The following is a 15,465-nucleotide window of genomic DNA, read 5'->3' on the forward strand; positions in this document are numbered from 1 at the left end:
GATGCAATTGGCATGGTTCAAATCTCACCCTATTCATATTGTTATTGTAATAGGCCCAATTTGCCCGGCCCAAATCAGAAATAAATAAACAAAAAATATAAAAAATAATAATAAACCAAAACCAAAATTAAAAGTCCAAAAAACCAATAACGTAGTCCAATTCTTTACATCAGCAGGCCTAAATCCAAGTAGGCCCAAATGCATATGCCCAGAATACTAAACCCGACGGCCCAACACCAAAGAGATTGCAGAAACCCTAGCAGCAAACCCCCAACGCCGCAACCAGGCTCTGCCCTCGCACAAACCATGCCTTCGAGCCGCTCCCCGCACGCGCCTCTGCTCTCACGTGCCCCCCGACCCTGCACGCCGTACCTGCAAAGGACGAACAAACGAGCAGCAAAGCAGACACCAACAACACACAAAAGGAGCAGAGAGAAAAAAAAACAAAAATGACAGAACGGGGGTGATTTGTTTTCGTTTTTATTTTTCATTTTTCTGTAAATAGAGACTATGAAAAGACCAAGCGTGTACTGTAACTCTCTCACGCATTCAAGATACAAAAAAAAATCGGAATACAAAAAGGTTTTTTTCTAGGTTTTTGTTCTCTTCCATTTCGCTGGTTACTTGATTCATTCCTGTTTTTCTTTTTCTAGTTTTTATATTCATTAATCGTGGGTTAAAAGAGAAATAAAAAAGAAAGAAAGGGGAGAGAGCGAAGAGTTTACCTGGCGATCGATTCCTTGCTTACTCCGTTGCAATCGGTGATCGAGTGAGGGATCTTGGAAAGGCCAGCTTGAGAGCATGAGACGGTGGCCATGACTTTGAGAGATTTTGAAACGGCGCATCCATGAACAAAAGGGACTAGGGTTTTCCTTGTTTAAACTGACCGAATGTTAGTTTAATTTAGGTTTTGTATCAATTGTGCAACGGCGTCGTTTAGGCCAACTTCAATGGCTCTAAAACGGAGCCGTACAGGCCATGTCCAGTGACCCGATCCGAACTAAATTCCCGGTCCGCGCGTTTTGGCTTAATGGCTTATTTTCGCAATTAGTCCTCTGCTTTTGTAATATGCTTATATTGATCCTTTTACGCCTTTTAAATTTTGCCACATGTTTTCATTGTCTGTTTCGATTTGGTCCATGCTAAAACGTAGCGTTTTGGGGCTGGGGATATTGTCCTCTTTAGTCCCCATGTTATTTGCGTGTGCTTTTTTGGTCCTCCATTCTACTTTACTTTCATTTTTTCTCCTTTTAATTTCAAATTAAATACATTTTAATCCATATTTATTTAATTAAATATATAGTATTTTTATTTTGTTTAAATTTTCTTTTTTATTTTTAGATATATCTATTTTTTTTTTAAAAATTAACATTCTTTTATGATTAGGTTTAATATAATTTAAGTTATTATCATATATTAGTACTTAATCTTATTATATACTTTTTTAGTTATAATGTACTATTATTGGTATTATAAGCCTATTATGTATTATCATCTTATATTAATTACGTATTATTGTTTTAAAACTTGTTATATATGTATTATTATTGTAAATATATCATTGCATTTTTATCTTTTCATGAAAATTTGATATGTTTGTATACTTTCTTAATATTTTCTATTTATAATAATTCTTTAATTCATTTTTATTCTCTTTTATATATTGAAGATACTCTACATAATATTATTATTTTTATGTAGGTATATTTTTTAATATATTTCTCTTAATTCATTTTTATATAATTTTGTATTTTTATATAAAGATGTTTTATAGAATATCATTTTATATATATATATACAATTTTTTTATTTTATATATAATTTATTCTATATGTAATTTTTTTGTACATACAATTTATTTTAAAGATTTGTATGTATACCTTATTAATTTACAATTTCCATTTCTTTTATGCCATTTTTTAGTTATTTCAAAACTTGTACATTTGGTTCGCATTTGCATTAATCGGCTTTTTTTTAGTTTTTGAACGTTGATATCGATATTGACATAATGTACAATTAAGATTATTGTTGCTATGTTTGTCAAGATTAATTTATTATTTATTCATTATTCTTTAGTATGTGTTTGGATTATATATTATCTCTTATGTCGTACATCACCATTCAAATATGTTACATTTGTAAGAATTGTATTTTATTAAAGCACTACAATCCTTTTATTTCAAAAGTTTTAAAAAAGAGGCTTGGTGTTCTTAATTTCCAAGAAAATTGCGCCCTAACTTACTGGGTTTCAATTCTTCTCGATGAATTTAAATAGTCAATTGTTTATTTTATTAAAACCATACAATCTTTAAAATAAAATTTTTAAGATTTCAAAATGTGGGATCCTAACTTACTGGATATGACATTTTGTTATCTCGATTTTAAAATAAAGGCAATATTTGGTGTTTAGGAATTTCGAGAAATTGAACCCTAACTTACTAGATTCTGATTTCTCGATTGACCTAAATAACCAGACATCATTCTCAAAACATATGAATTTTTAAAATTAAAAAAAAAAGACGAATTTAACTTTGAAGATTGAACTGTTGTACTCTAACTCACTGAGTGTGGCGGTTTATTTCTTTGAAATAGGGTACGTCTTATCATCCAATTCAATTATTTAGGTTTTTATTTCATAGGATCGTATTTTAAAATCTTTTCAAGTTTCGACACTAAGACATTAAACAATCAATTTGGTACCAATTTTGGGCATTACGAGGGTGCTAACCCTTCCTCGTGCGTAATCGACTCCCGAATCTATTTTCTCAAAATTTCGCAACCAAAATTATTTTCAAGGTGAGCCGATCACACCTCAATAAAGGATCGGTGGCGACTCCCATTTTCATTTTCAAAGTCGATCCCCGTTTTTCAAATATAAAAAAATGGTTTCGACAGTTATCATTATTCTTAATTAAAAAGATTAAAATACCCTTGAATAATATAACTTATTTTAAATATAAAAGTATATTTTAGTAATTTCTCTAATTGAAATAGTGTCTAGTAGAGGTGTCCATGGGCCGAGCCGGGCCCAGAAAAAAATTTCGGCCCACGACCTAGGCCTGGCCCCAGCTCGGCCCGAAATATGGGCCTGAAATTTTGTCCAGGCCCGGCCCAGGAAAAAATTCCTAAGCCCGAGCCCGGCTCGGCCCATTTTTTTAATAAACACCAAAAATTTATTTTAAAAATAAAAAATAAAAAAGTATTTTAAAATAAAAAAATAAAAAATATATATTTATTATATTCGGGCCCGGCCAAAAAAGTGGTGCCTGAGGCCCGGCCCGTTTTTTAAATGGGCCTCCTTTTTTGCCCAAACCCATATTTCGGGCCTATATTTTTACCCGAACCGTTTCATATTTCGGATGGGCCGTCGGGCCGGACCGCCTGGCCCATGGACACCTCTACTGTCTAGTTGACTTGTAAGAACTTAGCCAAAGGTTTAAATAATAGTATAGATTCTACCCTTCAATTTTATTATCTCTTTGGAAAAGAATAAAAATATGTTTGGATGAAGAATTTCAAAAAATTATAAAATTTTAAAATGCTAACATTTTAAAATTGTTTGACTTAGAAAAAAAATTTAATTTAATTATCTTGTTGAACGCAAATTAATTAAGCAACAATGAAACCCGAGGAAACTCCCAATTATACCTTGTGAAAAACAATATTATGCAATCATATGTAGAAAACCAAGAATTATTGTAGGCTTTCATTAATTTAAGCAAATTTTCTATGTCTAGGGTTCAGTTACCTTCCCATTTCTTGAATATATATATATATGGATGGTTTTAATTAGGTTTTGTAGTTTCAGGCAGCAAGTGTTCTTAGTTAGCAGCAAGATACAATTAACCTAAATAATGCTTAATCTGTTAGTCACATTAATATATAAATGATATTCAACAATTACATGGGATTTCATTAAATTTGAAAACGAGTTGGGTTAAACTCTTATTGTTGACACCATTTTTTTGATAAAACGGGGTCGACTTGGATTTTAAAAATAAAACGAAAATGGAAGTCGCCACCAATCTTTTTTGATGAGGTGTGATCGGCTCACCTCGAAAAGTGGTTGTTTTTAATAAACAATTTGATTTTGTTAAAACAACGATTTTGGTCCACGAAATTCAGAAAAACGGGTTCGGGAGCCGATTACGCATGAGGAAGGATTACCACCCTTGATACGCCCAAAATTAGTACCTAGTTGATTACTTAATGTCTTAGTGTCGAAAATTGAAAATTTTGAAGAGATTTAAAATGCGATCCTTTATTGAAATGTTGAAAATTTTATAGAAAATGGCATATTTCACGTTAATCAAGAAAAAGAATTACATCCAGTAAGTTGGGACACAATGTCTTGAATTCTCGATGCGCGAATGAATGCAAAAAAATTACTTATTTAAAAGATATTTAGCTTTCTTAGATTAAAAAAGGGATCATATCCAGTAAGTTAGGACATAATCTTTTCTTAATTCTCGAGATCATTTAAAACTTGATAAAAAAAAGATCATGCCCAGTAAGTTAGGACACGATCTCCTCTTAATTCCCGAGATCATTTAAAACTTGAGTTTGAAAGGATTCGTGTATTTAGATTTATTGTGAAAATCGAAACTCAGTAAGTTAGGGTACGACCTTCTCGAATCTAAATACAATATTTTACTTTTTCAAAAGTCAAAATTTATGCGTCGAGATAAATTAATCTAATACGAAATAATAGAAATGAAACACGGTGTTAATATGCGTAACAAAACGAAAATGAATACAATGATGTAAGCATAAATAGTACGAGTAATAGCAACGAAAAAAAGATAAATAAAAAGGACAAATCAATACCTTACAAAATAAATATCACTACACCAAAACAGGCTTTTAGCGGCGCTTTTTAGGCCTTTAGCGGCGCTTTTTAGCGCCGCTAAAAGTATTTGCGGCGCCTTGAGAAGCGCCGCCAAAAACGCCGCTAATGACAGCGTCGCTAACTTTAGCGGCGTTTTTAGAAATAAACGCCGCTAAAGGTCATGACCTTTAGCGTCGTTTTTCCCAGAAACGCCGCTATAGACCATGATCTTTAGCGACGCTTTTTTCACAAACGCCGCTAAAAACATAATCTTAAAAAAATTATTTTAATCAAATAATATTTATTTTTATGATAAATATTATATTATGTTTTATTTTTTAAATTTGAACTTTAAATATACTTTTTAAGGATAAATAAAAAATATTATTTAAATTAAATTTTCTATGAAAATTTTAACTTTAAAACTAAATATAAAAATTAATGAATCTAGTTTTAAAATTTAAAATAATAAATTAATAACACAATTAAAATCCAAAAGTTAGAACTCACGTTGTCGTAAATATTAAAGTAAAAATAAAAATTTAAAATCAAAACTAAAATAAATAATGGAAAGATATCTCAAATGTAGGTTTTGCTGCAAGTTACACAGATAGTAACGAAAAATTAAACACCACACATAAAATTTATCAAACTAGTTAAGAAATACATGGTGCAGCCATGCAGTATAAATACAATAGAATCATAGGGTAATTTTGCATAAATATCTTCAGAGTACCAAGAACAATTTGTCACAAAATTATAAAACATGATAAAAAAAAAACAGGTAGCAGACAAGCTATTTGTTACTTTTTGTTTTGCTTCCAAGGCTTCCTCAGCTGCCTTCATCTTGGCAACAGAATCATCTTCATCATCCCTGCTTAAGAAAACAAAGAACCTATTGTTAAACAATTTAGAACTTGAAAAAGAAAAGAACTATGTTACTCGGACTTAGGTATGAGTGTTAGAACCAAAAACAACAAAATAAAGGCACTAATATAATAACTTAAACTTTTAGGTTCAATGATTCTTTGACATCAACAAAATTAATAATACAATTTCTACATGTTAAGAAACATCCAGGCTGAAGGTTAAATGAAGAGGCTTAAACTTAAGAAGCAACTTACCTATGTTCGGCACCTCTTGAATTATTTACCGGAAACGAAAAGGTTTTTTTCAATAAATCATGTACACATCAACTCAAGATGAAGAAAAACAGAAAATATTAGTCCAATGTTATAACTGAAAATTGCATATCCTTGTACGGCTTAATGTGCTTGTTAGCATGAGAATTTTAAAAAAAAAAAGAAGCTCTTTATACTTGAAGGGACAATGGAAATTAGAACAGAATAAAACTAAACAGGCAAGAAATAAAACGGATATCAATGGACACCTCATCCCGAGATCATTTTCATTGGGGCACCTAAGGAAAAAGAACATGAGAAACCATAGCTTAGCTTTGAGTTAAGATTAAAGAATAGCATTACCTAGGAAGTGTTACACAATTTGATCACAATTTCAAACTATTGCATACAACATAACATACCAAAAGAACTTCAACAACATTACAACATAAGCCTAAGACAAATTATAATTTAAGTGTCAGCTAACCTTGAGGTAGGCACAAATATGTTACTAAAGACAAAAATAACAACATAAAGGCACAGAAAATAAATAAAAGTTCAAACAAACAAAGCAAGAAATAGAACTGTCTAAGTTAGAAGCCTGAAAGACCAACCGGAATAAATGAAACGACTAAACTAGGCAAAATAAAGAATACAAAGAACAGGAAATATATAAACATGTTTAGAAAAAAATAATTTATTCGAAAATAATAGCAATGAGAACTGATTTTAGACCCCCCCCAAAAAAAATTCTACCCTTAGCTTCCACAAAGGTAAAAGGAAAACGGACAAAGATTTAATTTTTACAGAAAAAGCAAGAACCGACTTACCGGAAATTCGAAACTAAATAGACGGATAAATAGTCAAACTAGTAGAGTTAGTATATGCATGTCATGCAGGTCTAAATGCTGGAGATCAACTTCCACTGAGATGTATCTCCAGCAGCAAAACAACTTATAATTAAACATTACCATAAAAAGAAATTAGATCGGCAAAGTGAGAGCACTTGATCAAATAAGATAACGAATTAAAGAGACTAAGACCTTTGCAGTCTTCCACACAAGATAAGAAGTATTATAACAATTCCAGTTATGAAAGACACAAAATGAGATCGAAAAAGATATGGCAAATCACAAATTCCACAAGCAATTTGTTAACTGCGGTGCAAGGGATAGCATGATGAAAGATAAAAAAATATAGAAAAATACTACACATAGAAAATAAATAAATTGCTGATCAACAAAAACTTGCAAAATTAAAAATTAAGCCACTTTCAATAATTCAATTAAAGTTCTAAAATCTCCAATGATAAACATAAGACTCTTACCTCAGACAATTTTTCTGATAATGATGTTATCTGAGAATTGTATAACTTTCTTCTCTTCAATAGCTTCAATTGAAGCCTTCTCTCTAGCACACTGTATTGCCTTTTCTGCCTTTTCTTCCTCTATTTCCAATAGTGAATTAGTAAGTTGCTGCAATAGCAAAGGCACGGTCCAACAAACACAATTAGACTACCAAAGACACAAAGCTTTCTTCATAACCAACGATATATTAGACTACCATTGCCAATTCTTCTTTTTCTGCAAGCAAACTCTTAATGGAGGCTGCCATTCCTTGCTGGCTAGAATTAGATTGTTCCAAACTAAGTTTCTGTGTAGTAAGAGAACGTCACATTTAATATTTAAACAAAAATAAGCATGCCACCATTTAACCTTACAGAGGGAAAAAAAATTTAACCATTTAACCATTTAACCAAGGGGATATACTGAGGAAAGCACACGAAGCCATATGAACATAAATGATAAAAGAGCACACTATATAAACAAGAGATTCATCATCATTCAGCAAAGGCAAACCTTTCCACACCGATTAAATTATACACAAAAAATAAGGGTCGAGAGCCTAATATGCAAGTATTGTAGGAATCAACATGAAGAAAATAGCACATTGAAAAAAAAACGTAAACATCTACACAATTTGAAGTACCTAAAAACAGAGATTCATAAGAAGAAACTTCCAATTCTACCTTCAAACAATAAATTCTTTAAGCAAAGTACCAAAATAACATGAGAGTTATGGTGGGCATCTTGAGCCATGCAGCTTCTATTTCCAGAATTGGCTAGTCCGTCTGGAGGAGGTTCACCAAAGATAGATTCCATTTCCTGAAACCAAAATTTATAATAGGCATTCTAGTTTATAATAGGCATTCTAATTTATAACAGATTCCATGCATTCTAGTTTCTGTTGAGAGTAAAGTATTTGTAGTAGATTTTGATAATAGGCATAACTCTTATCATGGTGAGACAAAATAAGAGGCATTGAACCGCGGCTTCAATTAGATACATCAAATCAAAGAAAAAACAAACAAATCCTTATGGTTTCGGTTCAATAATTGTCATATTACCGCAAGTGTTAATTAACGAACAAACAAAGAATAAGAAAACAATGGATATCTCTTAGTTCTAGCTTTAGGATCTTAATTCTCAAATGAAAGCAGGTTCTTATTCAGGCATTTTCACAAACAAATTAGGGTTAATGATGGGAAGGGGGAAAGTAACGATATTTTATGTTTTAAATTTTGTGAAAATAAGCTGAAATTATAGTATTAGAAGGTGAAAGAAAACAGGTTGAGCAATACAAAACTGGAATTTTCGGTAGATTGCAGTGACTAGTGAGAGTGTCAGTCGGTTCAATCCTTTTACAAAATCATAGGAAATATCATCAACTACCAACTTTACCCTTCCTCACAAAAACTCTGCAAATAGAATATTATACAACAGGAAAATGAAAATGGTTAAAACGGTAGGAAGAGAGAGAGAAATTAAGCACACTTTTCGTAAAACCAAAACGAAAAACAAAAGAAAACAAAGAAACCTGTCATCTGGGTTTGTTTTGTCATTCAAATCAAACACGTATTGAAACCCCGAACATCCTCCGATTTCTACAGTCAATCGAAGCATCTGATCAGATGATTGCTCACTTGCTTGCAATTCTTTCATTCTCTGCAAGCCATGCTTAATGTCAGTGAGAGAAAAAAAACAAATGTGGATTTTCTGAGGAGTTGGCAAGGATATTTGCCACCAACCACTGAAGAAAAAAACCTATAAGGGTTTTCATACAAATTTCAATGTAGTTATAATTTGGGATTAATTAGTTTTTGTATTTGTTATAATTTGGTCCAATTTATCCAAAATAGATAGTTACCTATCCGTATCAATTTGTTACATTTTTTTAATTTTTTTAAATCTAATATTTAAATATATCAAATGGATTAAATTAAATATTTTTTAGTCATAAACACCGCTAATGTTACCTTTTCCGGCGTTTACAGAAGAAACTCCACTAATAAATTAAATTCTTATAATGAAACGACACCGTTTTGAAAAATTCTAATTAATACATATTAGTGGCGTTTTTTATATAAACACCGCCAAAGCTCACATATTTTATAATTTTTTTACATTCAATTATTGTATATTGCATATCAATTTTAAATTAATAATCTTTACAATTTACTATTATCTCTTTTACAATTATATAAGAATTTATTTAATATATAAATTAAAAAATACTAATTAATCTAAACCTTAAACCCTAACCAAATCCCGAATCTCTAAACCCTAAATCACCAACTCTTAACCCCAAACCCTAAATCCCAAACCCCAAACCCCTAAACCTTATTAATATATAAATTTAAAAACACTAATTAATCTAAATCTCAAACTCTAACCCAACCCCAAATCCCTAACCCCTAACCCCTAACCCCCAAACATTATTTAATATATAAATTTAAAAACTCTAATTAATCTAAATCCTAAACCCTAACCCGACCCCAAATCCCTAACCCCTAAACATTATTTAATAAATAAATTAAAACACACTAATTAATTTAAACCCTAAATCCTTAACTCTTAACCTCTAACTCCTAACCCCTAACCCATAAACCTTAAATCACAACCTTTAAATCAGAAACCCTAATCCATAATCCCTAATTCCATAATCTATAAACCTTAAAATTGTAACTCTTAAACCGGCCCTAAATCCTAAATTAACCATATATATACTCTAAACCATTTATATTAATAAACCCTAAACTATAAGGATAATTAAATTAAATATTTTAAAATTAATACTATCGTATATTTTACAATTATATTTGAAATTATTTAATATATAAATTAAAATCAATCAATTATGTACCCAAAAATTTTAAAATAATTTTAAATAATAGTATTTTAATTTCTTCATTTTTAACAAATATTTTTCTATGTTTTTTTATTTCAAATTATTTCTACGTGTCATTATTTCAAATTTATCCATTTTTAACAAATATTCAATTAAAAATAAATTGAATTTTAATTAATATAAATAAACAAATTAAATAGTAAATAGACAGATAAAATGTTTTGCGGCGCTTTTCAAAAAACGCCGCTAAAGCCTCGAGCATTAGCGGCGTTTCTTGGAAAATGCCGCTAAAGATCTGAGCATTAGCGGCGCTTTTCCAAAAACGCCGCTAAAGCCCCGAAAGGTAGAAAACGAAGTTGTTTGGCTTAGGTTTTTTGCGGCGTTTTTGCAGCTAATGATTATTTTTAGCGGCGCTTTTAGGAAAGCGTCGCTAATGCTTGATCTTTAGCGGCGTTTTATGTGATGCGCCGCTAATGCTCGATTTTTAGCGGCGTTTTTTGTCCAAACGCCGCTAAAAGCGCTGCTAAAAACCTGTTTTGGTGTAGTGTATATAAGCAAATAAAGTTAAAGCATTCTTTTAAAATAATAACAAAAATGTAAATAAATAAAGAAAATGGATAAAATATAAAATGTAAAAGATGTATATATTTGTATATATATATGCATATAAAATTATAAAATAATATATATATAAGTATGTATACATAAATTTGTAAAAATAAAAATAAAAAATATAAATATAGATATATGTGGATATGTATACAAGTTATAAAATGTAAATATATATATATAAGTATGTATATATATATAAGTAAATTATGAAAATATGTACGTGTATAAATGTATATATTATAGAAATGTATATATATATAACAAAATTGGAGATTAAAAAGATAAAAATGAGTAAATAATAATAATAATAATAATAATAATAATATCAAATTTATTAATTTTAATGAGAAAATAACCAAAATAACAAAGAAAAGGGCTAAATTGAATTAAAAACAAAATTCGGGGTCAAATCGCAAATCAATTAAAGGGGAGGGACTTTTCTGAACGCGTGCATAACATGGAGGGACTAAAAGGGAAATTTTCCCTTCTCCTCCAAAACGGTGTCGTTCCAGAGAGGACCAAATTGTAAATCAAATAAATTACTGGGCGAATTAAAAAAAAACAAAAAGGCACTTGATTATAAAGTTATTTAAAAGCGGAAGGGCTGAAAGCGCAATTAGCCCCTCCGCATAGAAAACACGCGGATCTCCTAGTCGGGTCGTGTCACACGCGGGTCGTCCCCCTAAACGGCGTCGTTTTAGAGTCTGGAGCTATAGCCCAAAACGACACCGTTTTATGTGCCTTTATAAATCAATTTTTTTTAAAACTTCATTTTCTGCTTTCCCCTTAAAAAAAACTAAACTTTCTCTCAAAAACCCCTCCCCTCCAGTCCATAGCTCCGATCGATGGCCACCGTGCCAGACTCCGGTCGTCGGCATTAGCGCCGCCGCGCACGGTGGCCAATGAAGGCAAAAAGGCGCATTTTCTAGATCTCGACCCCCCTAAGCCCAAATCCGGCCTCAAAACACCAAAAAACAAAAGAAAAAGGACCCTCAGTCCTCTCAACGAACGATTCGGACGCTGGGGGAACCTTCGACGACAAGGGTGCAGCGCGGCTCCGGTGGGTTCCTCTTTTCTTTTTTACTATTTGTTATTTATTTGTTATGTAGAAAAAAAGTGAAATAAAATGTAAAAAAAAAACGAACGGGAGGAGTAAAAATTCGAATCTAGAAATCAACCTTTCAAAAATCGTTTTCTGTTTTTTATTTCTCAATTTTCCCCCGAAAAGGCCGAACCCCCTTTTGTTTTTACAATAATCGGCTTTATAGCTTAAAAGAAGAGAAAGAAATGAATCCCTTCCCCCGATGTTGTGGTCTGTTTCTATCTTTTCCTTGGTTGCGTGTTTGCAAGTGCAACTGGCGACGTGATCGTGGTGGTCGCAAGTGGGCGTGAGCTGCAAGCGACGTGACATGTATGATCGATCGGGACAAGTGGGCGATGTAAGGTCATGGCGCCAAAGCTAGGGTTTTAGTTTTCTGAAACCCTAGTTTGACTATTGGGAATTAGGGTATTGGGCATGTTGGGCCTGATTTTGTTTGGGTTGGATATTGGGCTCAAGTTGTAATAAGTATTTGGGCCTAGTGGGCTACTTGGGCTTATTTTTGGGTATGTTATTGGGCTGGGTAAAATTGGGCTTGTACACTTATATCAAAAAGCATTTGTTTTCTCTATTCGTAAAACTTAAACTCAATACTTCACTCAAGAGAGATTAAATTTTTTATCATTCAATCCAATAAATTTTGATTAATACATGCTTTTTTTTTTCGATTCTAACGTTTGCATCCTTCTTTTAAATATCCAAACTAGGGTCATATTTATAAACACAAATACTAACCCACATTTCTAATATATACATCATCTAATTAATGTATCCAATGCTTCATCAAACCCTTTCTACGTGTAATGTTGTGAACAATTCTTCAGATATGTCTACGGACATATATTTTCTATAGTAAATACTACTATAATTCTAATTATATTTTTCTACCAATCTATGAAAATTGTATGCTGATGAGACTCGGTTGCTCCGAAGGGATTGTAAGAGACTTTTGTTGAATGAGGGAAGAAAACCCTATAATTATAAACATTTTAGATATTGTTTCTTAATATATTGTATCTGGTGGCTATTTTAATATTGATGCATGTCTCCTCCTGTTCTGTGCCCCCATCTACATGCAAATAATAATAATAAAAGCTTACGCTATTTGCTTTTTTTTTTTTTTTGGTTCCTCATTTTCCTTGCTACTATCTTTAACGAATTAGCAGTTTAGTACGTAGGGTATTTTCGATAATCTGTGTTTATAGACCTTGGGTAGAATTTAATTACTATTTTTTTTCATTTTCTATTTTGTTTACGATTCAATATTTCTACTAAATCTAAGAGAAAACCATTCATTAATTTAATTTTTTTATCTTTAAATAATTAAAAGGAAATTCCAAACAAGAATGATTTTTGACCTTTGTCAAAAGCTTGTACATGACCTACCCATAGTTCCCTGAGAAAGCTTTAGCCCTAACAACATTGAAAAGATGATTTACCTCTTTTAGTTTTCATTGATGTAGAGATGGGGGTGCAACCAGCTGTTTAGGGGAGAATTTAGAAAACTACTTTAAGCCTAAAAGATACGTTTTATATACAGACAGCTGGAGACTCATGTATATATATTGACATATTCCCACCACCACCTTTCCACTTTAAGGAAAATATATCCTACTGCAAGTCATTTTTTCCTGAAATACTTGATAAAAAAGCTACTGAAAAAAATCCTTGTTGTTTAGCGCTTTTATGCACTAGACTTGAATGCTACAGCAAGAGATATTGAATCTGAGAAGGAATCACATGGACCAAAAAATTGGGTTTCTTGAGAACACTAGCCTCGAGAACTAAAATTATTTCATACAAACTAAGAGTACTCATCATAAATTGGCTGGATTATATGAAAATATTTAAACAAAACTGGCTATTGAAGGGTTTTTTTTCTTCCTGCTTAACTTATGCATGTTAATTATGAACATGTATGATCAAAATTAATGACGCAGTGGAAAAGCGAAGCTAAAACTGCTATGTATACTAGGCAAAATAGTTAAATAAAGATGATTTGTTCATGATCAAGAAGAAATACCAACACCAAGAAAATCTATGAAAGGAACATCCTTTGTTTTGATGGAGTCATCATCTTGCTCCTGATGGGAATTGCTCGCTACTCTAATGTCTGTTAACTTTGATGCGTTATCGGTAAAGCTCGAAGACTCCTCCTTCACCACATCATTGTTAATTTCAAGTCCAAGGTACCGAAAAGGACTTGAAACAACCCTCCTGTAGTTTGGGAGACCAAATGCACTGAAATTTCTGAAGCTGCTACAATATGCTGAAGCATTTGAATGACACTTGTAAAGAGATTGGTCTAACAAATTTGAGCCCCCCATAGCCAATCCATGATCCCTTCCTGATAATTCGACTAAAGACGTATTGTTTGAAGCCATGGATGTAGATGAAGCGAAAGTCCATGATGGAGAAGAAGTAGAAGATGAGGATGTGACTGAGAAAATCTTATCTTTACTGGGGTTCTGGAATTCAAAAATCCTACTGTCTCCAAACCCAAATCTTGAGCTAAAACCCTCTTGACATCTTGATTTCCTTGGAGCAAAACATAGCTTGGAATCAATAAGACCATCTTGAAAGCTTCTCTTACCACATAACTTGGATTGTTCTCTTTGTTTTCTAGCCATTATAACATGCCAATGATTCTTCACTGCATTATCAGTTCTACCAGGGAACAGTCTAGCAATAAGTGCCCATTTGTTACCATGAATACGGTGAGCAGCAAGGAGCCTTTCTTCTTCTTCTTCTGTAAATGGCCTTCTGTTGATTCTAGGGTCAAGTTGATTAAACCACCTCAATCTGCAGCTCTTCCCTATGAAATACATATACAAATAATATCAGATCATCCCCTTTGTTTAGAATCAGTTTACATGATTGATGATAAAGCAAATCAATAAATCAAGTAGGGTTTTATGTTTCTCCTGTGTTATTAAAACTTTAAGATGTTGATGAATTAGGTAGAAGGGAGATATCTGATAAACGACATCATCGGTGTAGAAAAATAAATCTAAAATAGTAATCAAAAACTCAATCATAGAGGAAAAGACATGATGTTTTCTTATCTTTGCTTGAACAAGATGCAAAAGATTATGAAAAGTAAAGAAAAAACAAGAGAGTAAATAATAATAATTAGTTTAGTACCTGATCTTCCTTGGAGCTTTTCTGCAATAGAGTTCCAGTTTTGAGCACCATACTGTTGAACAAGTTGCCTGAGTTTTTCATCCTCAGCAGGCCTCCAGTGACCTCTAGGGCAACTAGTAGTCTTTACATCATCACTAGAATCCTCCATGGATAAATGATGGAACAAGGATAATTCTGTCATCAAGCAACACCAAAAGAGAAGTGGCCAACAAGATATATATATATATATATATATATAAAGAGGAAGAAAAGGAAAATGAAAGGGAGAATAAGAAAGTGCGGTTGGTTTAGGGTTATGGATGGGAAGTCACTTTTGTTGGTTTTACACGACACATTAAGCCAATGTATCTCTATGTAGAACCACTGATTGACCCTTTCCTTGTTCTGCTATTGGCCCATGAACCACTCTATCAATATATTTTCCCAACTATATATTTCCTTCAATATTGCTACTGCTACTAGCTACGCCCCTC

General features: G+C 32.2%; 1 protein-coding gene and 1 long non-coding RNA gene across 3 annotated transcripts; both read right to left on the bottom strand.

The window, feature by feature from the left end:
* Nucleotides 1–5,442: 5,442 nt before the first annotated feature.
* On the bottom strand, nucleotides 5,443–9,080 carry LOC105784261 (uncharacterized). 2 transcript variants are annotated; one of them, XR_008192731.1, is made up of 5 exons: nucleotides 8,827–9,080; nucleotides 7,979–8,707; nucleotides 7,513–7,602; nucleotides 7,277–7,424; nucleotides 5,443–5,702 (listed from the first exon to the last, which is right to left on the bottom strand). It is a non-coding gene; the product is annotated as an uncharacterized LOC105784261 (long non-coding RNA). The 2 variants fall into 2 exon arrangements; XR_008192732.1 differs by having other exon boundaries at nucleotides 5,443–5,705.
* A 4,712-nt stretch (nucleotides 9,081–13,792) lies between these two features.
* Nucleotides 13,793–15,185, bottom strand: LOC105781162 (transcription factor MYB101). Its single transcript, XM_012605720.2, has 2 exons — nucleotides 14,993–15,185; nucleotides 13,793–14,663 (listed from the first exon to the last, which is right to left on the bottom strand). The coding sequence occupies exons 1-2, from the start codon at nucleotides 15,171–15,173 to the stop codon at nucleotides 13,858–13,860; spliced, it is 987 nt and encodes a 328-aa protein (XP_012461174.1). The 5' UTR covers nucleotides 15,174–15,185; the 3' UTR covers nucleotides 13,793–13,857.
* Between the last annotated feature and the right edge of the window lie 280 nt (nucleotides 15,186–15,465).

Source organism: Gossypium raimondii, chromosome 2, assembly GCF_025698545.1.
Source record: "Gossypium raimondii isolate GPD5lz chromosome 2, ASM2569854v1, whole genome shotgun sequence".
In the NCBI taxonomy this organism is placed as follows: domain Eukaryota; kingdom Viridiplantae; phylum Streptophyta; class Magnoliopsida; order Malvales; family Malvaceae; genus Gossypium; species Gossypium raimondii.

Bases quoted from the DNA above. Each gene is read 5' to 3' on its own strand.
- LOC105781162 (XM_012605720.2), bottom strand. From the start codon at position 15,173: ATGACAGAATTATCCTTGTTCCATCATTTATCCATGGAGGATTCTAGT. The intron at 14,664-14,992 runs GTACTAAACTAA...TGTATTTCATAG, and splicing joins AAAGCTCCAAGGAAGATCAG to GGAAGAGCTGCAGATTGAGG.